The following is a 25115-nucleotide window of genomic DNA, read 5'->3' on the forward strand; positions in this document are numbered from 1 at the left end:
CACAATTGCATTTTATTGAGATACGTGAGGAGACCCTGTGGTCCATTGTGGCCATTCATCTGCCACCATCACCTCATGTTTAAGCATGATAATAGATGGCCCAATGTTGGAAAGATCTGTACACATTTCCTGGAAGCTGAAAATGTCCCAGTTCTTCCATGGCCTGCCTACTCACCAGACATGTCACCCATTGAGCATGTTTGGGATGCTCTGGATTGACGTGTCCGACAACGTATGCCAGTTCCCGCCAATATCCAGCAACTTCACACAGCCATTGAAGAGGAGCGGGACAACATTCCACAGGCCACAATCAACAACCTGATGAACTCTATGCGAAGAAGATGTGTTGTGCTGCATGAGGCAAATAACCAGATACTGTCTGGTTTTCTGATCCACACTCCTACCTTTTTTTTTAGGTATCTGTGACCAACAGATGCATATCTATATTCCAAGTCATGTGAAATATATAGATTAGGGCCTAATGAGTTTATTTCAATTGACTAATTTCCTTATATGAACTGTAACTCAGTCAAATCTTTGAAATTGTTGCATGTTGCATTTATAATTCTGTTCAGTCTATATTGCATTTATATTCACCACATATTATTGCTCATGGTGGTGAAAATGGTCTAATTATTCATTTCTTGTAGCCACCTTTTGGGGGGGATTATTCAGTCAATGAAAATAACTGTACTCTCACACATATGCATGCTCAGACACACAATCTAACTGAGGTTTGTATTGAGTGTGGGCCGACTGGTTCAGCGGAACTCCATGGCTTCTAGAGTGGCAGTAAAACAACATTCGGAGGTCAGCCAAGCACACAGTCCTCAGTGCTCCGACTGTAACATCTCTGGGTTAGACAGTGAACTGAAAGGACCAGGGGGGGCTCAACATGAGCAGCTCAAAGTATTAGCTTTGAACATTTCAACCACATGAAGTCAAACATTATTCCTATTATTCTGGTACTTCCTCCCAGCTTTGTCTTATCAAACATTAAAGCCTCTAAAGTCCCGTAAGGTGAACACTAGAGTCTACATATATCTAACGAGCTCCCACAATGTTGTACAATTAAAGACATTTTTCAGAACTGTATTGGCTGACTCTGAGGCTCGCTGGTCTGTGTGTGAGAAACCCCAGTGCTCTCGTGTGCTGTGAGAAAGTCTCCTCTGTTTATGGCAAATTTGGCGTGTGCACAGTCGCTGCCTTCAGGGGGCCTTCCGCCTGCCTGTTTCCAGCCTCACTTCTGGGAAACGAGGTCAAGATGGCAGGTGCGTGCGGTGACATGCGTCCCTCTCCCACGCAAATAAACGCATACAAACTCGCACATACACACACACCGCTCTGGCCAGAATCAGCTCTATGAAAGGAACTTCTCTTAAGGAACTCCACATGCTGCTAGACCCAGTGTAAAGGACGGTTGGCTCTCTGTGACAGGCATAGAAGTGACACTTGAATTGGGGGATGTCATTGTCAGGACTTGGCCTAGAGCCAGCTGACCTTTTCAGACACAGCTCACTGTGAGTGCTGCCTTGAAATGAACCGTTGTCAACGCTGAACTAGCTAAATGGATAACGATCTCTGTCCACTCAGTATGTAATGAGTCATGGTAGACTTTGCTTTAGGATTTCTTTGTTTGTTAGAGGATTTTGTGTTTATGTTTGTGATTTATTACGCTCAATTTACCGTCTGTCTCGCCCTCTACCTTTCTTCTCCCACCTCCTCTTCACGCGCACTCTTCTTCCCTCTCTCTCCTCCTTCCCTTCCCTCCTCTCTTTCTCCCTCCCCCCTGCTTCAGAGTAACTGTGGGGAGAAGCTGCGTATCCGTCGGGTGCTGATGAACTCTCCAGAGATCATCACCATAGGTCTGGTGTGGGACTCTGACCACTCAGACCTGGCAGAGGACGTCATCCACAGCCTGGGCACCTGCCTGCGCCTGGGGGATGTAAGGCACACACACACACACACACACACACACACACACACACACACACACACACACACACACACACACACACACACACACACACACACACACACACACACACACACACACACACACACACACACACACACACACACACACACACACACACACACACACACACACACACACACACACACTCTTACAGTTTCCTTTACAAGACACCACAGGGTTAGGCTGTTCTGGGTTTGCATGTGCTGTAATGTGTCTAGCCTCTATCACCAGAGTGGGTAAAGGAAGTCCGATGTCTCTGTACTCTGACTCAGTGGTAAACACACAAGTCAGGCACCCTCTCCCATCTCTATTGAATCTTTCATGGTGTTTACCGGCTGTAAAAGCGAGCTAACCTTTGAGAACCTCTGGAGAGTTGTTGTTGTGATCTGATACCAACATTCCTGATGTCTGTTTGGACACCCTGGGCCTCAGTTGATGTAAATGTATGACAGGCAAAATGTATTATGCATTACATTTACTGCAAGGGCCTAATTTGTTACTGACCTTGTGACTTGACCAGGAAAAATGACATTAACCCACATATGTTTTTGTTGTACAGTATTGCAGTACAGTGTGTTTTGAATTTCCTTATGGGGCTGAATACGAGTGCATCAACCTGTCCTCTCCTTGTGCCCCACAGCTCTTCTACAGAGTGACTGATGACAAAGCCAAGCAGGCAGAGCTCTACCTGGTGGGCATGGTGTGTTACTACGGCAAGCACTACTCCACCTTCTTCTTCCAGACCAAGATACGCAAGTGGATGTACTTTGACGACGCACATGTCAAAGTGGTAAAAAACAAAAACAAATACCAAATCTACCCGGGTGAATGGCTCCAGATGTTGCCCTTATCCACACATCTAGGATTACTTTAACCCCAGCCATAACCATTATGATGACAAAATATCTGACCCTGTGTCAGTGGTCAGGGGCAACTTTGACCTACTCTGTGTTAGGCATGGGCATGAGTAATCGAGTACTCGAACGGACGTCAAAGCTCAATCTTTAACCAGAGATCAAATCATTTTCAAATACTGTAAAACTATTTGGTGGAATATGCTTTGTGGCTGCCTGAACGGGAAGTAAAATTGCCTGTTCACGCCTGCTGAGTGAGCATACAAGCTCCTGTTAGGGCAGCAGAAGTAAATACCTATACAAACGTATCTAACTAATAGGATACACAAACTACATTCCTTGCCAAATGATGACAGTTTTATCTTCAATTCAAATTGGACTGGTTGATTGAAGTAGGAAAATATGTGTTCCGACAATGAGCTTCTGTTTTTAAATCATTTGCGTCCTGTCTATTTTCCGCTTAGGCTACTTTGCGAACTGCCATTTAGAGTTGGTTAGCCCCACTAAACATAGACAGGTTCCACACTGAAAATTTGCAAAAACATTAGTTTGATAAAGACAAAGGGCATATTTTTGGGCTCCCAAGTGGCTCAGCGGTCTAAGGCACTGCATCTCAGTGCTAGAAGCATCACTAGAGACCCTGGTTTGACTCCAGGTGGTATCACAGCTGGCCGTGATTGGGAGTCCCATAGTGCGGCGCACAATTGGCCCAGCGTCGTCCGGGTTAGTGTTTGGCAGGGGTAGGCTGTCATTATTCTTAACTGGCTTGCCTAGTTAATTAAAGGTTAAATAAAATAAATAAATGTTCCTCAGAATCATTAAGCACAGGTCTAAGTCACCAAACAGATGTCATGGCTGTAATTCATCACCATACAGTGTTCAATGTGGATTTGTTGATCTATTTAGACAATTCCAAAGAACAGGCAGAATAAACTAAATCGAACGTATGCATATCGAAAAGAAGACGGTTTAGGTTTGTAACCCAGAATTTTTTCTTCTTTCCACTCCCCAAATTGAGCCCTGTTTCAAATGATCCCTTTTTGAAAGTGACTGTTCCAGATTCAAGGTGTGCATCACTTCACACTGGCAAATTTTTTCATTCCAGTGCAGCCCCTGTCTTCTAAAAATGTATTTTGAGTACTCAAACAGTCACAAAATGTAAAATGCCCATCATAATTAAAAAAAAAATATGTTTACTGTGTAGTTGTAGTTCTGTGTTGTATTCTCCTGGCATGTTTGTATTTAAACATCATACAAGCTATGTTTGGTTGTGCTGTGCTCCTCACTTGAGTGATGTTACTGTGACATAAACATGAGCTAATCAAGTGTTTTCTCCAGGAATCCTCTCAGATATGAGTCCTCCATCTTATATGTTAATGTCTCTGTCTCTCTCTTTCACGTTGCTGTGTCAAGACGGAGAGGATATTCACGTTTTAACAGTGAAATACCTATTTTCTTTCATTGCAAACCAGTGGCCTGGCCCATTGGCCCTATTCTAAGCCCTCTCTCTCTCTCTCTCTCTCTCTCTCTCTCTCTCTCGCTCTGTCTGTGTTTGTTGCTCATTTCACCACCCACAGCGCCATTAGTTTACATTGACTCACTAACAAGCTGGGGGTGTTTTTACTCCATTTTTATATATGTGACATAGCCTGTGTTGTCATGACAGCCAAATGAGGGATGGTTGTCATAGAGGTAGTTTAGTTTAAGGGACAATCCACGCTAACGGAGTTACGCTGAAACTGCTTTGAACAATTTCCACAGTTAAAAATAGGATAAAGTAATCCTTCTCACCCCCCCTCCCCCCCTTAAAATATTTAGATGCACTATTGTAAAGTGGCTGTTCCACTGGATGTCATAAGGTGAATGCACCAATTTGTAAGTCGCTCTGGATAAGAGCGACTGCTAAATGACTTAAATGTAAATGTAAATGTAAAAAAAAAACATTTACCAGTAAAACTGTGCAGATGCAAAGTTTGGTAACAGAATTACTGTAAAATGTCCCTCAGTTTTATTCTGTTACCATACTTTGTATCTGCACAGTTCTTCCTGTAAATGGGTTTTTGTCAAATGTTCAGTGGAAATTGTTAAAAGTAGTCCTTATGCATAGTTCTCCACGGTTTGTTAAACTTTGAAATCAATGCTTTTTGTTTAGTATAGATTTTAAAGTGAAAAATCTCAGCGTAATTCTGTTACCATGGAATTGCCCTTAGTCAACTTTATTATCCTACGGTGGATATTCACACCATACGAAAATGAAAATATAAACAACAATCAACATGTATGTACAGTTATTCATGCCAAGAAACATGTAACCTGCCACAGTCTTTATCGTAGCCAAAGAGAGGTCTGCAGAGTTTCTGAGGACCCCAAAGCCTGTCACATGAGGTCAACTGGATGAACTCTGATTGGCGGTTCACACTTCAGCAGTGTTGTGAGCAGTCATGGGCGTGATTTCTGATTGGCTTCTCCTGCAGTTCCAGGTCTGGTCCCGTCTCCCAGTGTGACTTGGTGTGTGAGCAACGAGCAGAGGCGTTAGTTAGTTAGTTCCACACGCCTGGCCAGCTGTGGTGTATCTCTCTCAGCCCCCCCCCCCCCCCCCCCCTGGTCAGGGTCTCTCATCTCCTTTCTGACATCCCTTCTTCCCTTTTCCCCCTCCTCTATCTTCTCCACTCTTTCCCCCTCCTTTCTCTCCCTTCTCTTCTCTCTTATCTTATCATTGCTTTAGTCTCATAATGGCTGTGCTGTTCGTTCACTCCTGGACAGTTGGACACAAAGTAGCGCTCTCTCTCTCTCTCTTTCTATCTCTCTCTGTCTCTCTCTTTCTGTCTCTCTCTTTCTGTCTCTCTTTCTGTCTCTCTCTTTCTGTCTCTCTCTTTCTGTCTCTCTCTCCCTGTCTCTGTCTCTCCCTGTCTCTGTCTCTCCCTGTCTCTGTCTCTCCCTGTCTCTCTCTCCCTGTCTGCCTCGGTGTGTCTTTAAAGCCGGCATGTGAGCCAGTGAGGGTTTGAACAAAAGTGGCCTGAAACAGTGGATATCCCTCCATTGTTTATCTGGCCAGCTGGACAGGAGGGTGTGGCCAATAGAGAGCCAGAGCACAGCGACCACCACTATAGAAACACACACACACACACATTTAGACTTTCAAACACACTCTTGCGTTGGGAAAACCAGGTTGAGGTAAGACAGGGTTGGAAAATGGAGGGAAAGACTTTGCTTGATAACAACTTCCCTCGTGACTCTTGGTTCTTGCCCCTCTGGCGCTTACAGTCAGTTCATGTTATCCAGTAAATATTGTACTGTAAATGTTTTATTTGACTAACTGTCATTCTTATGGGAGCTCACTTGCATTGCTCTGTGTGTAATTTTCTGGATGTTTCTCTGTCCCAACAGTTTGAGATTCACGTCAGGGATGGGCTGAATACTCATATCTAAACACCTTTATTTTGAGTTCCCTGGAAAGTTGTGACAGCGCTTTCCTCTCTTCCTGGTAGATCGGGCCTAAGTGGAAGGACGTGGTGTCGCGTTGCATCAAGGGCCACTATCAACCCCTGCTACTGCTCTACGCTGACCCCCGGGGGACGCCCGTGTCAGTGCAGGACCTGCCCTCCCGCCTGGACCTGCACCACTTCAACAAGGCTTACTACGACAGCGAGGACTCGGGTACGAGACGCCTCTCGTCACACGAGATCACCGCTACACACACAGGATGGCAGTTACATACTACGCATGGGTTCAAATAGTATCCGTTTTCTTTCAAATGGAACTAATGGAATAGTCCCTAAAGTGCAAACCCCGCCCATCTGGTACTGTGGCTTGTGTCATCCCATTATCTCTGCAGGTTGTCTGTGTCTGTTCCATTGTCATGCTGACGTGTTTTGCTCATCATGTGTCATCATCAGGCCGGGAGCCGTCCATCTCAAGTGACACTCGCACCGACTCGTCGACAGACAGCTACTCCTACAAGTACTCCCACTCCCACCATGAGTCCATGGCCAGCCACTTCTCCTCCGACTCCCAGGGAACCGTCATCTGTAACCCGGACAATGATGCAGCCTCACACAGCAGCCTGGAGACCACAGGTAGGAGGAGGAGGAATTCAGTTCAATTGTTTGAGGTGAAGAAAACATTACTTTGAGAAGCTCCACAGCTCATTAGTGGTGATGAGTTACAGCTATCAAAAATACTATCAGATCCCCAAATAGCCACAATTATAAGCCTACGTTTGCGCGCAGCCCAGGTAGCCTAGTTCTACTTCTATGTGTAATCAGGTGCGCGTCCTTACTCAACATTGACAAGAGCAACAATGACTAAATTGACAAGACTGGAATGAAATACACCCAAACTTGTTTCTCACAAATGTAGCATAGGTTGTGTGCGCCGCAAGCAATGCAAAGACTGTACTAATAATATATTGAATACATTAACAGAAATTACCATAACCAAACAAACATTGCAGATGAGAAATTCTAGGAATTAACGGTAAAGGTAATACTGGTGATAAATGTAATGGGGAATTGATAGACACTAAGAATCAAGGCAAACATTTCACACAATGAAGTTATGAAACAATGAATGTTGTCAAATTGGCGGGAGAGAGCACATTCTGGAGAGAGACGTGCTTTGTGCATTTAAGCCACACTCCCCTTCTTCTTGGACTGTTCCATCCCCGCACCCTCCGCAATGGATGAGTTCACTGAGACGGGCGCGAATCAGACAGGTTTCTCGTGTGCCATAAAAAATTCATATATTTGCTGAATGCTCGACTAAACAAAATCTCGGGCGACCATCAGCCTATTGACCAGTCGACTAATTGGGGTCAGCCCTATTATATACATACACACAAACATATATATGGAATAGATGCACACACATGCATACACACTCATGCGGACACACACACACACACACACACACACACACACACACACACACACACACACACACACACACACACACACACACACACACACACACACACACACACACACACACACATACACACATACACACATACACACACACAGTATACTCCCACGCATATACACAGACTAAGCTATATATTTATTCATGCTTTTACCTTGCACACATGCAACTACTTAGGATGATCTATGTAATACTCACCCCAACATACTGAGACAGTTTTGTATGTACTGTATAGAGGATTAAAGCCACAGCCATTACCCAATCATGTTAATCATTGATCATGTGTCATCATGTCTCGCATGTCCTAACCACATAAACGGTCATTCAAAATCTCCCCCCCCCGCTTCTCATTGTTGCTAAGGCCAAGTGGCGGACAGTGGACCAGTGCAGTGCCACTCTCTGAGGAAAGGTGGGACAGTGGACAGAAAGGGCGGGGCCAGTGACAGGAGGCGGAGCTCTAGTCGTCCTCGCCGACTTGAGGAGAGGAGCCGGGGCTCTAAGACTGACGAGGCCACGTCGGCAGGTTACCACAGCGAGGGTATGCAGGAACCAATCACACGGCAGAACCGGGAGACTAGGGACCAACCACACAGCAGAGCCAGGGGACAAGTGACCTATGAAATAAGGGCATGATGGCTCAGGAGACTATATGCTCTATCTAGTAACTTAGACTTCATCAGAATCAGTGCCTCAGTAGTTCAAAGTATTGTGGTTTTCCAAATTTAACCAGAATATCAGAATCAGGTACAGCAGTAGGGTATCGTGTAGTTTACTGTATTATGTGTGTCCTTACCATTTTATTTTGTTCTGTCGTTGCACTTTCAGCCCATTATTTTCTTGCTTTTCCCACCTTTCCCATCAACACATGACATCATACCACTAACGTCTTTATCTCTCGCTCTCGCTCTGTCTCCCTTCCTTCAATCTCACTCCTTTTCTCTCCCTGGTTTCCAGGTGAGACTCTGAAAGAGCAGCAGGCGCCACGCACCGCAACCAAGTCCTCCTCTTCCAGCCGACTGAGGGACTTCAAGGAGACCATGAGCAACATTATCCACAGCCGGCCCCTCTCCGCCTCCTCCTCGGGCTCCGGGGCCCTTGGGGGTCTAGGGGTTGAGCCGGGGGCCGCCACCAAGTCCAGAGACTGGGAGGCCGACAGCACCAGCAGTGAGTCCAAGTCCAGCTCCTCCGGGGGACGCTACAGACCGGCCTGGAGGCCCCGGAGAGAGGTCCTCAATATAGACAGCATCTTCAGCAGGGAGAAACGGAGACAGGCCGGGTATAGTCCCCTAGGGGCCACCTTGCCTGAAGACAGTGGGGCCCCGGCCGAGGGCTCCACAGGGTCAGTCACTGGAAAAGGACAGGGGCCCTTTGGTAATATGGCCTCCTCTTGGACCCTGCCAACCCCCAGGCTCATCCAGAGGATGGAGAGCGGCTATGAGAGTAGCGAGAGGAACAGTAACAGTCCTGTCAGCCTGGACATGCCTATCAGCGAGGGACCCAATGCTGCTAATGCACACAGGTACAGTCAACTGTATTCATACCCTTATGACCACTATGAAAGACTCCAGATGACCGTAACTCACGTATCCGAAAAAGGTAGAGTCACCTTTTGGTGACATGGTGAACTGCGTATGACCTCTCCGTCTGTCTCCCTGCGTGTCTCTCAGGGACACCGGTCTGAAGAAGCCCTCCAGTCCCGGCTCAGGTCCATCATGGCGCACCGTGCCCAAGTCTAAGAGCAGCAGCGCTCTACTGCAGGATGTCAAGGCTTCATGCAGGGGCAACAGCCACGTAAGCCTGGGTAGGTCTGAGTCTGTGTGTGTGATTGTGTTTCCCACAATGTGTGTGGGAAAGTGTATTTTTATGTGGGATTTGGGTCTGTTTTAGGGGGTGTATATATACATCACACCATGTCTAATGTGAATGTCTGCATGTTCACCATATCATGTTTACACACTGTTGTCTCACCCGTGTGCTGCACATAATGGAATGGTTTCATAGCATGTGACCCCTGGTTTCTGTTCATTCATATCGGTGTCTCTGTGTGCTCAAAGTGTGATGAAGTGTACACACTGTCACTCCCCACACCTTTTCTTCCTTGATATAGAACAGGGAACATTATAGAAATCTGCGATATCAACGTGTTTGTGTGCGTGCATGTGTGACACAGCGGAAGAGGGCCGCAGCGAGCTGGACGAGCTGCAGGAGGAGGTGGCCAGGCGAGCGAGGGAGCAGGAGTTACAGAGGAGGAAGGAGAAGGAGAAGGAGGCCGCCTTGGGGTTCAACCCCAGACCCAGCAAGTTTATGGACCTAGACGAGCTTCAGAACCAGGGTAAGGCCCCAGACACAGCCCCAGACCCAACCTAGAGAACAATGACTTGTATTAGTTGTTCTGTGGGAGGCAGCCCTGCCCCACCTTGTGTGTGTGTGTGTGTGTGTGTGTGTGTGTGTGTGTGTGTGTGTGTGTGTGTGTGTGTGTGTGTGTGTGTGTGTGTGTGTGTGTGTGTGTGTGTGTGTGTGTGTGTGTGTGTGTGTGTGTGTGTGTGTGTGTGTGTGTGTGTGTGTGTGTGTGTGTGTGTGTGTGTGTTTATATAGCAGTTGTCTAAGTGCTCCCTGTCTAAAGCACCTTGCGTGGGCTGTCTAATGGGACCTCTATTTTCCAACAGAAAATAACATATTTCCACCACACACACAATAGGACGTTTCCTCATTCAGAGGGTTAGAAACATGTTTGATTGTTTGCTGCGAGTGTAGTGGAGAGAAAATGGATGAGCTAGTGAGGTTTGTAGCACTATTCAGTGATTTAGGTAAGTGGCGCTAGCCAGCTACGATTCTGAAGTGAAACATAAGTCTTGAGTTAACTCAACCCCACAGTGTGCCTTTTTTGTTTTAAAGAGCTTTTTTTTGTTGGTGCGTTTAAAGAGCTTTGCTTTTGGTGTGCGTGTTCCTTAGGCAAAGGGGACAGCTTTGAGCGGTGTGTGTCGGACGCCGAGGTGCTGCTAGACCAGTCTCTGCGTCTGGAGCAGGCTGGCGATGTGTCTGCCGCTCTGTCAGTGGTTAACGAAGCTATGTGTAAGTAGCCTGAAACTGCCTCCCTGTGCCTGCTGCCAGCCCAGTCGCCCCGCTATAACACTGTACCACCACCGACCTGTCTGTGTCCCTGTGTCTGTCTGTGTGTGCCTCTGTTGGTTTCACCTGTAGTCCTCACCACTGTTGTGCATAAGACAGCCATGCTAACTGCTAGCATGATGCTGGTCATGGTAACTACTTGATTGAGGGAAAATGTACTTGCTACGACTGTGATGTGGTTGTCTCACCCAGTTACCTTAAGATGCCCTAATTGTAAGTCACTGTGGATAAGAGCGTCTACTAAATGACTAAAATGTTTTTATTTTATTTAAAAAAAATCATATTTATGCATTTTTAATCATGTGAATGCTACAAGAAGGGTAATTTTGACCTTGGTGTTGGACAACTATCTACTTCCAGGCCACAGAGTCACTTGGTTTGAACCAGTCAAATGAGTAGGCCATACCTGAAAGGCTAACTTGTGCCACTATCGGAAGAATAATTGCCACAACGTTTGTGCAGTGTGGTGTTCTATCGTCTCCTAGCGATAGTTTATTACAAAACCCTAACTTTCTAGTGCCCTCAACTGTAGCTCTTGTTCTATCCAAATATTATGACATTTGTGCTTTCTGTCTAGTCACACTTACAATAAGAGACCTAAACCTAAAACAAAAGCCCATAAACATGAGGAGCAGTCTTGAATGAGGAACGACAAGGGGAAGGAACCATTTGGTCTGTCGAAACACACGTTTGAGAAGGCTGAAAAGGTCGGCAGCCCTCTGTCTACCAACCGTCTCTGTCTGATGATAATGAAACGAGGCGAGTCGTCGGCGTGTTTACCCATCACCGTGGTTACTAGCCTGCCTGCCTGGCGGTGCGGAGAGGGACGGGTCAGGGGGTGGGGAACCCAGCGCTATGACAACCAAGTCTCCCAAAGGCTCAGTTAGGACAATGTGTCCTCGGTCTGTTATGTCAACATGCCAGTGAGTCTGTTAGTATGGTGTGTGTCTCTTGTCTGTTTGTCCTCATTTCCTAGTATGTCTGTGTATTGATGTGACTTTCACAGTATCACTGTCTCTGTCGTGAGCGTCTTGGACATTGAATGTGTGTATTATACTTCTGACTCGTCCACGGAGGAATGCTCACAAACACCCAACTCTCACACACACACACACACACACACACACACACACACACACACACACACACACACACACACACACACACACACACACACACACACACACACACACACACACACACACACACACACACACACACACACACACACACACACAGTTTACCCTGTCAGGCACCCCAGTGAACCCTTGTCCCACAAACCCCATTTCTCCGTTTAAGATCTACAGCAAGTCAAGTCGAGTACTAAAAGCGTCTGAACTAAAGATGTTTGGCCAGCTAACCAAGAAAAATTGCTTCTCTATTTCTCAATTCAGCTGCCACGATACAGTATGAGTTCAAATATCAAGGAACAGCCTTTAGTTTCTTCTCAGCCTTCTTAGATATTGCGCCTAGGGAAGGGCTCAACTTAAAACCATCAATTTAAGTTTTTGGGCTTAACATAATTCACTTTGATTAATTTAACATTATTCGATATGATTTAACCATTGTGCCCAATGAACAGAATCTTTTAAGTGTCACTGTGGATATTAATTTCCCTAGCTTCTGTCCATTTTAACGTACCAAGCGTGGTGCCCGTTTGTGTTTTCCTCGACCCCAAACCCCCCCCCCCTCCCAAACCCCACCCCCATTATTTCAAGTCTAATCCTATGATTTAGTTTTGTGCCAAGTGTTTTTGCATGCATCTCCATAACTCAGCTCTTTATTTTCTGCATTTTTCTTTTTTTCTTTTCTGCTTTCCTTCCCCTTTTTTTCCCGCCCTGTAGCTAAACTCAGGCTTCCCATGCATGAGGGCGGTGCTAACACCCATAGCAGGACAGTGGCTGAGGCCCGGCTGCAAAAGTGCATGAGGAGAGCGCGGGGCCTGCAGCAGCGCATGCAACAGCAGCAGCAGGAAGACAGACCTCAGCAACAGGATCAGGAGCAGACAGAGGAGCAGGATCAGCCCTGTCCCTGTCCCCAGGAGCCCCCCAGGTACCAGCACTGTCTCCTGTCTGTGTCCTGTGACTCCCGTCCCCCAGCTCACCTGCCCTGTTCAGCCCACACTCCTGGCTGAGTTCCTCATGTGGCTCTGGAAGGAGTGGAACAAGGGATCACACAGTCCTGGTTTATTCTTTAACATGCAAAATGCCTTGCAGGTAGTATAGGAAAAATACCATTGATTTTGCATACAAAGCGAGAAATGCAGTTTCATTTCATTGAACCTAGGTTATTCAAAGTAGGCTTATATATTTGGAGTTTTATCAGTTTGCTGATGTTATCCTTCATCTACCCATTAATTTAACATGTTTTTTTCCTAACACACAATTTGACCCTTGTGTTTGAAAATGTACTAATATTTGCTAATGCCACATCGTATTCAGTGACAATGCAGCTAACGCTGCTGTGTTTTGTGGAGGGAGGGTTGTGTGTGTGTTTAGTCTTGTGGGGGTTGCTGTGAGGCCAGGCGCCAAGGGGGTCCACAGACACGAGTGCCTTTCCCAGGGGTCCGGTTCTGAGCCAACCCAGTCGTCCCCTGGGCTGGCCTGTACCAAAGCCCATAAAGATCTGTTACAGGAACATGACACACGTTCACACGCACAGTAAACTCACACACACACACACACACACACACACACACACACACACACACACACACACACACACACACACACACACACACACACACACACACACACACACACACACACACACACACACACACACACACACACACACACACACACACACACACACACACACACACACATTTTAGACCTACAACACAAACCCCTCCTCTGTTTCAGGGCTCAGACATATGAGAGATGCCTGGCTGTGATTCACCAACCAGCCCATAACATGAGCCTCTTTCCTCCTCCTTCCTAGTGAACAGTCTGTCCCAATCAAAATACTGTTGATGGATGCCCAGGAGGACCAACCGCAAGCAGTCCCGGAAGCAACCAGAAGCATGCCTTCTCCTCTCCACGTTAAGCCCCTCCCCTCCAGTACAAACTCACTCCCTGAGCCCTCGAGCCACCCCCCTGTCTCTATGCCCCCAAGCCCTCACACAGGGTCAACCACAGGGGGGTACGTGGCGGAGGCGAGGGGGCGCTGGGAAGGACTGGATATGTCAGGCGTGCTCCCTCATGTGAGACCTCTCCACAAGCACGCTGCCATGTCCCTGCCTGCCCTGTGTGTGGACGGCTGGGACGAGAGCCATACTGAGGGAGGCCATGACCAGCCCCCAGCTCTGCCCAACTACAAGCCAGCTGCATCCCCACACTGGAACAGTAACCCCGCAGCCCAGACTCTGCCCACCCCACACCCCCACCCCAGGACACCCTCTCCAGTCAGCCACGCCAACATGGAGAATGCCTACCCCAGACGGCCTTCGCTGGGTCCCTCTCAGCCCCCTCCTGCCCATCAGAACCCTACCTCCTCCAACACCTCCAGGCTCGGTCCTCCTCCCCCGCCCACCCGGAACTGGTCCGGCTTGAGCCTGGGCCGGCCGGATGCTGTCGACTCCCCTTTCTACACCCCTCCCACAGACTCCCACTACCCTCCACCCGCCCCCAGCCGACCAGGGCGGACCCCTTCCCCAGCGTCTGGGGACTACAGGTCAGGTGCCGCCATGCCAGTGGATCAGTGGGCAGAGAACGTGACCCGCTTCTACAACTCCCAGCCTGACCCTGTGGTGGGGTCGCCCTGCAAGGAGCTGTCAGAGTTAGACTCTCTGTACCAGGCGAGCCTACAGGCCCCCAGCCTGCCCCGGGCCCCACGTGGAGTCAGCCCCCAGCCCACTACGAACAAGCAACGTAAGGATATTCACTGAGCAGTGACCACTGGGGGAGGACTGAGAAACAATGATTGAGAAAGAGTAAGTGGGCGAGAGCTGTCCACCCCTAATACTGTGTCTCTGTTGTATCTGCAGCGGCTAGGAAGCTATTGTCTGGGCTGGCTGCACCTGGCCGCTCCAAGACTCCCACAGCCGAGTTAGAGAGACATGCCTACAGAACGCCAGGCTACACCAGCAGCCCTACACAACACTCCGAGGTCGGCATCCACGTGCTGTGTGTACGTGTACGTTTGTGTGCATACGGTGCCTTCTGAATGTATTCAGACCCATTGACTTTTTCCACATGTTGTTACATTACAGCCTTATTCTAAAATGTATTTTTTTTTTTAATTCCCTTCATCAATCTACACACAATACCCCGAAATGACAAAGCAAAAACAGGTTTTTAGGATTTTTTGTTAATTTATTTTAAAAAATTAAAACGGAAAAATGACATTTACATACGTATTCAGACCCTTCACTCAGTACTTTGTTGAAGCACCTTTGGCAGCGATTACAGCCTTGATTCTTTTTTGGGTATGATGCTACAAGCTTGGTTGGCACACCTGTATTTTGGGAGTTTCTCTCATTCTTCTCTGCAGATCCTCTCCAACTCTGTTGGATGGGGAACGATGCTGACAGCTATTTTCAGGTCTCCAGAGATGTTCGATTCAGGTTCAAGTCCGGGCTTTGGCTGGGCCACTCAAGGACATTCAGAGACTTGTCCCAAAGCCACTCCTGCGCTGTCCTGTTGGAAGGTGAACCTTCACCCCAGACTGAGGTTCTGAGCGCTCTGGAGAAGATTTTCATCAAGGATCTCTCTGTACTTTGCTTCGTTCATCTTTCCCTCTATCCTGACTAGTCTCCCAGTCCCTGCCGCTGAAAAACATCCACACAGCATGATGCTGCCACCACCATACTTCACCATAGGGATGGTGCCAGGTTTCCTCCAGACGTGATGCTTGGCATTCAGGCCAAAGAGTTCAATCTTGGTTTCATCAGACCAGAGCATCTTGTTTCTCATGGTCTGAGAGTCTTTAGGTGCCTTTTGGCAAACTCCAAGTGGGCTGTCATGTGTCTTTTAATGAGGAGTGGCTTCCACCTGATTGGTGGAGTGCTGCAAAGATGTTTGTCCTTCTGGAAGGTTCTCCCACCTCCACAGAGGAACTCTAGAGCTCTGTCAGAGTGACTATCGGGTTCTATGTCACCTCTCTGACCAAGGCCCTTCCCACCCGATTGCTCAGTTTGGCAGGAAGTGTCTTGGTGGTTCCAAACTTCTATTGAAGAATGCTGCAGAGGTTTTTCCGTACCCCTCCCTAGATCTGTGCCTCGACACAATCCTGTCTCGGAGCTGTACAGACAATTCCTTCAATCTCATGACTTGGTTTTTGCTCTGACATGCACTGTCAACTGTGGGATCTTATATAGACAAGTGTGTGCCTTTCCAAATCATGTCCAATCAATTTAATTTACCACAGGTGGACTCCGATCAAGTTGTAGAAGCATCTCAAGGATGACCAAGTAAACAGGATGCACCTGAGCTCAACTTTGAGTCTCAAAGGAAAGGGTCTGAGTACATATCTAAATCATGTATTTCTGTTTTTTATTTTGAAAAAGTTTGTGTGTGTACATTGCTGAGGATGATTATTTTTCTAGTCCATTTTAGAATAAGGCTGTAAGGTAACAAAATGTGGAAAAAGTCAAGGGGTCTGAATACTTTCCGAAGGCATTGTATATGTGTGTGTGTGTGTCTGTTGGCTGGTTGTGAGATTCAGTGCTGTGAGTGGTGATGCGTGTTCAAAGCTGTGTGTATCGATGTGCAGATGTGCGAAGGCTGTATCTGAGTGACGTGTGTGTCTGGACTGGCATGTGTTTGTGTCAGCCCCTGTGTCTGGACAGGCATGTGTTTGTTTGTGTCTGGACAGGCCCAGCCCCTGTGTCTGGACAGGCATGTCTGGTCAGCTGGCATGTGTTTGTGTCAGCCCCTGTGTCTGGACAGGCATGTGTTTGTGTCAGCCCCTGTGTCTGGACAGGCATGTGTTTGTGTCAGCCCCTGTGTCTGGACAGGCATGTGTTTGTGTCAGCCCCTGTGTCTGGACAGGCATGTGTTTGTGTCAGCCCCTGTGTCTGGACAGGCATGTGTTTGTGTCAGCCCCTGTGTCTGGACAGGCATGTGTTTGTGTCAGCCCCTGTGTCTGGACAGGCATGTGTTTGTGTCAGCCCCTGTGTCGGTACAGGCATGTGTTTGTGTCAGCCCCTGTGTCTGGACAGACATGTGTTTGTGTCAGCCCCTGTGTCTGTTGTTTCCCTATAGCCTGGGTCATGTGAGCGATCACTCGCAGATGACGAGAACTACAGTGCTGAGAACCTCCGTCGCATCGCCCGCAGTCTGAGTGGCACCGTCATAGGGGGACGACCTGACCACCGCGCCCCCTCCCGCAGCTTTGTGAGTCTCACACACACACAAACACACACACACACTAGTGCTAAGCGATTAACTGAAATGTCTAAACAACTAACAGAGGGTGGTTTAATTACTTGAAGTCACTCTGGATAAGAGTGTCTGCTAAATGACTCAAATGTAATGTAAATAAATCAAATGTAGTTTTTTTTGTGAGCTGAATGCGCCGTTTCTCTGGAGAGAAATCGTATCAAGCACGAGACACATCAAATAAAGAATGAACTGTGGGACGCCGTAGGGAGTTGAAGATTCAATAGGCAAATATTCAACCTAGTTCAGTGCAGAAAATGAGGTAATTAACTACAATGACCAGAATCCATTGCACCTCGTCTTCCCGGGCCCACACAGAGAGGACCGTAAACCAACACAGTGACGAGAGGGAAAGACACTGTGACTCGAGGTAGCTCTACCCGATTGGTAGTTGGAGCAGTCTTGAAACCTACTATAAGAGTGATTTTGTCAGACAGCTCTTCAGCTTGGGCAGCTGTGGCAACCCAATGATCACGGCTATCCTTTTCGAGCCAACTAGCTAAATAGTATGACTCGTTGGGGAGCACAAAGATAACGTTAGATGGCTGTCTGGCTGCTACTGCCTGGCTGCTACTGCCTGGCTGCTACTGCCTGACAGCCAGACAACCGTCGAATCTAATCACAACTGATATATTTGATTTAAGTAATGTTCTTAGTAAGTGGTAAGCAGTAATGGGCAGTCACTGCCATCATGGGGCTCTTATTCATTGTTTTATTCTGGAATGTTTTAAATGTTTGGCTTTGGAATTTCAAATGCAAATCTCCACAAACAATTTCATGGTCATATTTTCATAATACATTTAATGTAAAAAAAAAGAAAAAAAAAGTGTTTTAACCTAAATAAAAAACAAAAACAAAATGACTTTAAAAAAACACATCGCTCAGCCCTAACACTCACACACACACATACATACACTGTGCATACGTCACACACACACACACACACACACACACACACACACACACACACACACACATACACACACACACACACACACACACACACACACACACACACACACACACACACACACACACACACACACACACACACACACACACACACACACACACACACAGCATACACACACACACACACACACACACACACACACACACACACACACACACACACACACACACACACACACACACACACACACACACACACACACAAGCACAGAGCCTTACACGCAAGCCTCAGTTCCTGACTGAGAAATGCCACAGCTGTCACTCCCACTCAGAGCTGCCTGAGTTAGCTTTGGCGAGCACATCATTACATCATCATGTACCATCAGTGTACCTTATCATCACACCTCCCTCCCAGTGGATATGATTGTTTCATACTGTCATACCTCCATCTGGTGTTCACATAATGTAACTGCCGCGCTGCAGCCTCTAGTGGTGTGATCTTCACTCAGCAAAATGCCAGAGGCGGAATCTATAAATTATTCATAAATCATTCAGGTAATCCATTAAGCTTTTAACCTTGTGTTCAGCTTACATTCTTTGGTTGAAAAACAAAGACCAGCGCTATATATGGTACTGTTGCATTATATGAATAGATGGTGAGGTTTGTGTTGCCATTGAAATCCTGACCGTCTTGTTTTCGTTTTGTTTTCATTTGTGGGTCAGCCGTCCCTTGTCAACCTTTTTTTTAAACTCATCTGTCTTCCTCGCATCCTCCCTCTCCTCTCCTTTCTGCCTCTCAACTGCTGGGTATTCTCACCTTGTGGTGGACCTCTCTCTCTCTCTCCCTCTCTCTCTCCCTCTCTCCCTCTCCCTCTCCCTCTCCCTCTCCCTCTCTCTCCCTCTCTCTCTCTCTCTCTCTCTCTCTCTCTCTCTCTCTCTCTCTCTCTCTCTCTCTCTCTCTCTCTCTCTCTCTCTCCCTCTCCCTCTCCTCTCTCTCTCTCTCTCTCTCTCTCTCTCTCTCTCTCTCTCTCTCTCTCTGTCTCTGTCTCTCTCAAACTGAACCTCGTTCTTTTTTCTTTAATAATAATAAAAAGGAGCCCCCAGTTACCAGGATGCCAAAGCATGCGGACCCCCGAGTCACCGCACGTCACTCTAGCACGTCCTCCCTGCACCTCCCTCCCTCCTCCACCCACCTCTCTCCACCCGAACCCCAACACCAATACGTCCACGACAACCACCACTACAGCCCCCCAGCACTGTCCCAGCACCCCCCTCAGCAGGCAGCGCGGCCCCCCTCCTCGGGGCCCTATCTGGGATGCTCAGGTAACCGTCAGCCCCCTCCACCTCCACTCATCAAACCACAGCACCATCCTGGCCCTATCAGAAGTGGATCACATCACACTCTCACTGTCTGTTCCTTTTGTTTTCTCTGTATGTCTGGTCACACTGCATGGTTTAGATTCTACGCCAGCGGGGGCAGAATCTCTTTCTGGGTCTCCCAGATTGTTCAGTCAATTCTCACATTGAAACTTCATTGGGTGGAAGGATGTTTGACCGTACTCTTTACATGTGTATCACAAACCATTTTTGAGAAAATCATGATGAAGGTGGCCATTGTAGTCCCATTTTAGACCGATACATGTCTCCTGTGAGACATAATGATCTATTAATCGTACATGATACAGACAACATATTGGTGTCATTATACTACCTATAGTGTTCTCTAACATATGGAGTATGTCTAGATTATAAAATATGCATTTTCACATAACTTTTCAACAGAAAAAAAATATCTCAAAACGACCCTTTTGGAATGAAAATTTGACAGGAACAAATTCACAGAACTCTTTGATTGTACAGTGGGTTTCCCACTGTGCCTGTACTAGAATAGCTAGTTCTCTGCTGTGTTCTAACAATGATCTGCCCCCACAGGAGATCACCAGAAGGGAGACCAGTTTCTGGCTGTGTTTGACGGGGGTGAAGCTTTCTCCCGTGAAAACTACCACAGTGTTGCACTGAGCTACGGCACACTACCGCGGGCACCTCGCAGGGCACCTCCATCCGGGTCCTCCTCTCTCCCCCAGCCAAGGGAAGGACCCAGCCCTGGCCCTGGCCCTGGGTACTACAGCCACCCAGACACAGGTTACGCCACCCTCTCCCACCCCCGCCGTTCTGCCCCCCCTAGAGGCGCCATAAACGGCTACAGGCAGCCCCCTCAACCCAGCAGGATCAACGCAATCCTACCCACCCGCCTACCTCCCCAACACCACCCAGCCTACCACCAGCTGTCCAACGAGACCTCCACCCAACCCCTCCGCCTGGACGTACCTCCGGATGTTGACTGGAGGACTCCAGACTACAGGATGGTACCACCGTCCATGCCCATGCGGGACGCCCACCCCCTCCATCAGCACACCCAGAAGCCTGACCAACCTCAAATGAGGGCCTCATCCCATTGCCCCGGTAGTGCCCCACTTTGTTCCCTGTGCCAACAGCTGCCCACCGAGCCCTCCCGCCACTACTGCCAGTCTTGTGGGGCCTATATGGCCCGCTTCCGGCCTGCCAGCTGATCCAGCTTACCGTCACCCTACAAACAGACCCAGTTCATTCCCAACACACACCCCCTCCTTCTCTCTCTGTCTCCTTTCTGTCTCTGTTCCCTGTTGGGCTGTAGAAGTCGGACTCTAGTCCTGAGTGTTAGGGAGACTAACAGCAATCTTGGGGAACGTTGTTCTAGCAGATTGTGGCCCTTTCGCTTCCCATCAATTACTGTCTAAAGTATAACCCCACCCCAAACCTCTTTAACCAGGCAGGCCAACCACTATCTGGTCCTTAACCTGGTCTATTTCTATAGAGTTTATGTTTAGCCTCATCTAAGGTTGTTTAAAGATGGTGTGATCCAGAGCGATGCCAACAACATTGGAAAGTGAGTCCAGGCTGGGTAGAAGTGGGGTTGTGAAAGCCTTGCTTGCACTGAGTGTCCACTGAGGTGGATGGCGAGAGGCATTGTGCTTCTTGGAGTTTAGGACACCCCTCATTCCCCCAATGACACATCAGCACCAACACAGCTGGAGGTTTAGGGGTTCCACTGATGTTCCCAGGGGTCACAATGAAACCCACGCTTTGAGGAAGCCTGTTGCAGACAAAGACTGAAGACGGACGTTGAGTCAACGGGGTGGGGAGTTTGTTGTTGTTGTCCGTCATGAATGATTCTTTAACAGGTATTAGACAGTGAAGTGGATGCATCATAAGGCTGCTTCCTCACACCAACCCTTCCCTGTCTGGATAGGAAGAGACAACACCTTCTTCTCTCCTCTCCTCATTGTGTACTGACACTAGAAACAGACCCTCTGAGCGTTCAGATTTATTTACTTACTGTACTACTGTATTTATCATTTTTAGGGTGCTCTGGGTAAGTAGTGTTTAGATTGTCAAACTAATCTTTCAGCCTAACCTGTATATTCTCTGCCATAGACCTGCTGTACTTTGCATTGTATCAACCTAGCTAGCACTGTCTGGTGATTAGAGCCCTCTTGTAGAACGGGTGTGTGTCTCTCAGTTTGAGAGGGCTAAGGACCCTAGACTTTTCTCTTGAGGCTTTCCACAGCCCTGTAGCTATGCACGGTTGTTCAGCAGATCTACGACCGCCGGAATCACTCGGCTTAGAGTACGTTATGAAGTAATAAAGAGATTTTCTTAGTGCAGTGAATTTACCTAACTGCGTTAAAACATGTTTAGTTCACTTCAGAAGTGTTGAGATAGTTTTATCTGTTGCTGTTTTATTTATATGGACATTTCTCCCATTGTTACAGGAGGTGCTCAATGTTATTAAACTATTTTTGTACTTTAAAGACTTGGGATATTTAGAGGATGGTGATCTGGAGGGCTAAGGAAGTAGAGAGGTTCAGACTCGTAGAGAGAATGTAGTGACAGTGTACTTTACAGAGAACACGCTGTGTCAATTCAATGGCTTTCAGCAAATCGTACTTGTTGAATCTTGAACGTTAGATCCATTTACATTTTTTCTTGATGTTTTGTCTTCGTGATGCGCCAACACCGGGGATGGCTAATTAGTTCCTAATTGAAATCTCAACCCAAATATTACTAAGACGCTGATTTATACAGTAGCTCTGGAATACAACAAAAGACAAATTTGTCTCGTTTTTGAGGCAGATTTTTAGATCTGATGATGTAAACTTATGGATCATTAGAGCCCCAATTACAGTGAAGTCACTTTTTTGGCTTGGGAGGAAAAGTGAGCTACAGCCTTACAAAATACACTTACGTTATCTACAATCTGAAATGGAGGAAATTACTAAATGATGTTTTGTTGCTTTCTACAATATTGCTGATTTTGTTTTGGAATATTTGTACAGGTATTTTTCTACACTGCAGATATGACCGAGGGAATATGAAGAGAATGGAGCTTAATGAAGAAAGTTGAGTGTCTTAAGATAAAACAATTGCAAGAATTTAGGATTCTCAACTGCAGTGCAATTCACCGGGTGCGAGTGGTGTTGTCCTTCTTTGGGGAAAACAGTCTCTGAAACAGAAATGTAATTGTATTGTTGCAGACGTTAAACACTTAACCAAAGAGTGCCACTTTAGTGAGTCATTTTGATGAAAAGGAATTAATAATCCTTAGTTTGTGTACATTATGCAACACTGCCCCCTCGTGGATTGACAGTAGAAGAGCAGGTGACAGGTGTCCATTTTCTTTGATTTAACATGCTAATAAACAGATACTGCGACAGCTGAACAGTGTAAATTTGTGTACAGATAATGATATCCTTCGAACTTAAATGTTAAGAAGGTGTGTTTTCTTGGTAATATAAAGGAAGGGTTGACAGATTTCCATTTTGGACTTAGTTTGTAAATGCTGTGCTAGCAGATGGAACTTGTATTTTTGCAATAAAGTTGTTACAAAATGCTCCAAACAGGAGCAGAGTATGAAGATTGTCTGTTTCTGTGTGACTATGCTATACTATGCTATGTTGTAGGCTACAACTAGGGCCCAGCATTTTTCCATGTCAGATCATGTGATCAGGAAAATCTCCTGACTCTTAAGATACTAGCCTCCATACTCAACTGGCTGACCACGATCAATACGGACTTGGAACCGTCTGGTTTCGACCCCATATCATATAAACACACATAAGACATGCAAAAATGTGTAGAATTGTAGGAAAGGAGCTTTAAAACAGCAAAAAAATATTCCTGCCCTGTAAAAAAATTTAGAATTGCGGGAAATTAGCTTTAAAACCCCACAATTTTCACTCCGCCAACAAGAGGGGTGTGAACAGTTTGGGGTTGCATGGGCTTCATTGTGGGGCTTCATTAGTACACGATAAGTGACAATATCCATCTGGAAATGTGTGTGACAGAACCTTCTCAAATAGTAACCGTGCTCTATAGGTTAGTCACTCACTGACATTAGTCCGTGTAAAGATTATATGACACTTCTGCTTGTGGCCAGTAAGGCTGAGAATGACTACAACAACGTCCTACTCCCTCCTTTAGTAAAAAAAAAAAAAAGCGCCCCAACTTGAGAATTTGGACAAATGTCAAAAGAAAGAACAGTTAACTTAGTGCTTGCTGACTTTTACCTCTAATGGCAGTGTGTGAATACCAGTGTTTGCACATGAGAATGCCTTTGTGTGTGTATCTGTCAGGGAGAGAAACTTTTAATCTCCATGTGCAGCTCTTTCTCAGCCAGCCTTCAGACTGCAGGGCCTTGAATGAAGCACACAGAATATAATACACCCCGGGAGGCGCAGAGGGAGGGAGGACTATGAAAATATAACTAAATGCTGTTTATATCCTTCCGCTGAAACTAGCCCTGTTGGGTGAGGACAGTTTATACTATACACTGCAGTCTACAGTATGGTCACGGTCACAGCTGGAGTGGCTGTTTCCACTTCATTGGGTTTGTACTATACACTGCAGTCTACAGTATGGTCACGGTCACAGCTGGAGTGGCTGTTTCCACTTCATTGGGTTTATACTATACACTGCAGTCTACAGTATGGTCACGGTCACAGCTGGAGTGGCTGTTTCCACTTCATTGGGTTTATACTATACACTGCAGTCTACAGTATGGTCACGGTCACAGCTGGAGTGGCTGTTTCCACTTCATTGGGTTTATACTATACACTGCAGTCTACAGTATGGTCACGGTCACAGCTGGAGTGGCTGTTTCCACTTCATTGGGTTTATACTATACACTGCAGTCTACAGTATGGTCACGGTCACAGCTGGAGTGGCTGTTTCCACTTCATTGGGTTTGTACTATACACTGCAGTCTACAGTATGGTCACGGTCACAGCTGGAGTGGCTGTTTCCACTTCATTGGGTTTGTACTATACACTGCAGTCTACAGTATGGTCACGGTCACAGCTGGAGTGGCTGTTTCCATGGTCACGGTCACAGCTGGAGTGGCTGTTTCCACTTCATTGGGTTTATACTATACACTGCAGTCTACAGTATGGTCACGGTCACAGCTGGAGTGGCTGTTTCCACTTCATTGGGTTTGTACTATACACTGCAGTCTACAGTATGGTCACGGTCACAGCTGGAGTGGCTGTTTCCACTTCATTGGGTTTGTACTATACACTGCAGTCTACAGCATGGTCACGGTCACAGCTGGAGTGGCTGTTTCCACTTCATTGGGTTTATACTATACACTGCAGTCTACAGTATGGTCACGGTCACAGCTGGAGTGGCTGTTTCCACTTCATTGGGTTTATACTATACACTGCAGTCTACAGTATGGTCACGGTCACAGCTGGAGTGGCTGTTTCCACTTCATTGGGTTTATACTATACACTGCAGTCTACAGTATGGTCACGGTCACAGCTGGAGTGGCTGTTTCCACTTCATTGGGTTTATACTATACACTGCAGTCTACAGTATGGTCACGGTCACAGCTGGAGTGGCTGT

General features: G+C 46.9%; 1 protein-coding gene across 9 annotated transcripts in view; it reads left to right on the top strand.

Annotated features, from left to right (window-relative positions):
- Positions 1 to 23130, top strand: part of usp54a (ubiquitin specific peptidase 54a) — a 107162-nt gene extending 84032 nt beyond the window's left edge. For 6 of the 9 annotated variants that reach the window (XM_046358798.1, XM_046358803.1, XM_046358800.1 and 3 more), the window contains 15 exons: positions 1799 to 1945; positions 2619 to 2768; positions 6321 to 6489; positions 6729 to 6908; positions 8114 to 8290; positions 8707 to 9271; positions 9420 to 9553; positions 9923 to 10084; positions 10705 to 10824; positions 12726 to 12933; positions 13825 to 14753; positions 14870 to 14991; positions 17088 to 17219; positions 19271 to 19499; positions 20109 to 23130. In XM_046358798.1, the coding sequence (XP_046214754.1) occupies positions 1799 to 1945; positions 2619 to 2768; positions 6321 to 6489; positions 6729 to 6908; positions 8114 to 8290; positions 8707 to 9271; positions 9420 to 9553; positions 9923 to 10084; positions 10705 to 10824; positions 12726 to 12933; positions 13825 to 14753; positions 14870 to 14991; positions 17088 to 17219; positions 19271 to 19499; positions 20109 to 20746 (4062 nt within the window). In that variant the 3' untranslated portion in view covers positions 20747 to 23130. The remainder of the gene's footprint in view (positions 1 to 1798; positions 1946 to 2618; positions 2769 to 6320; positions 6490 to 6728; positions 6909 to 8113; positions 8291 to 8706; positions 9272 to 9419; positions 9554 to 9922; positions 10085 to 10704; positions 10825 to 12725; positions 12934 to 13824; positions 14754 to 14869; positions 14992 to 17087; positions 17220 to 19270; positions 19500 to 20108) is intronic. The other 3 variants (XM_046358801.1, XM_046358802.1, XM_046358806.1) reach the window with 3 other exon arrangements.
- Positions 23131 to 25115: the final 1985 nt, after the last annotated feature.

The sequence above is a fragment of the Oncorhynchus gorbuscha genome, linkage group LG08 (genome assembly GCF_021184085.1).
Source record: "Oncorhynchus gorbuscha isolate QuinsamMale2020 ecotype Even-year linkage group LG08, OgorEven_v1.0, whole genome shotgun sequence".
NCBI lineage: Eukaryota > Metazoa > Chordata > Actinopteri > Salmoniformes > Salmonidae > Oncorhynchus > Oncorhynchus gorbuscha.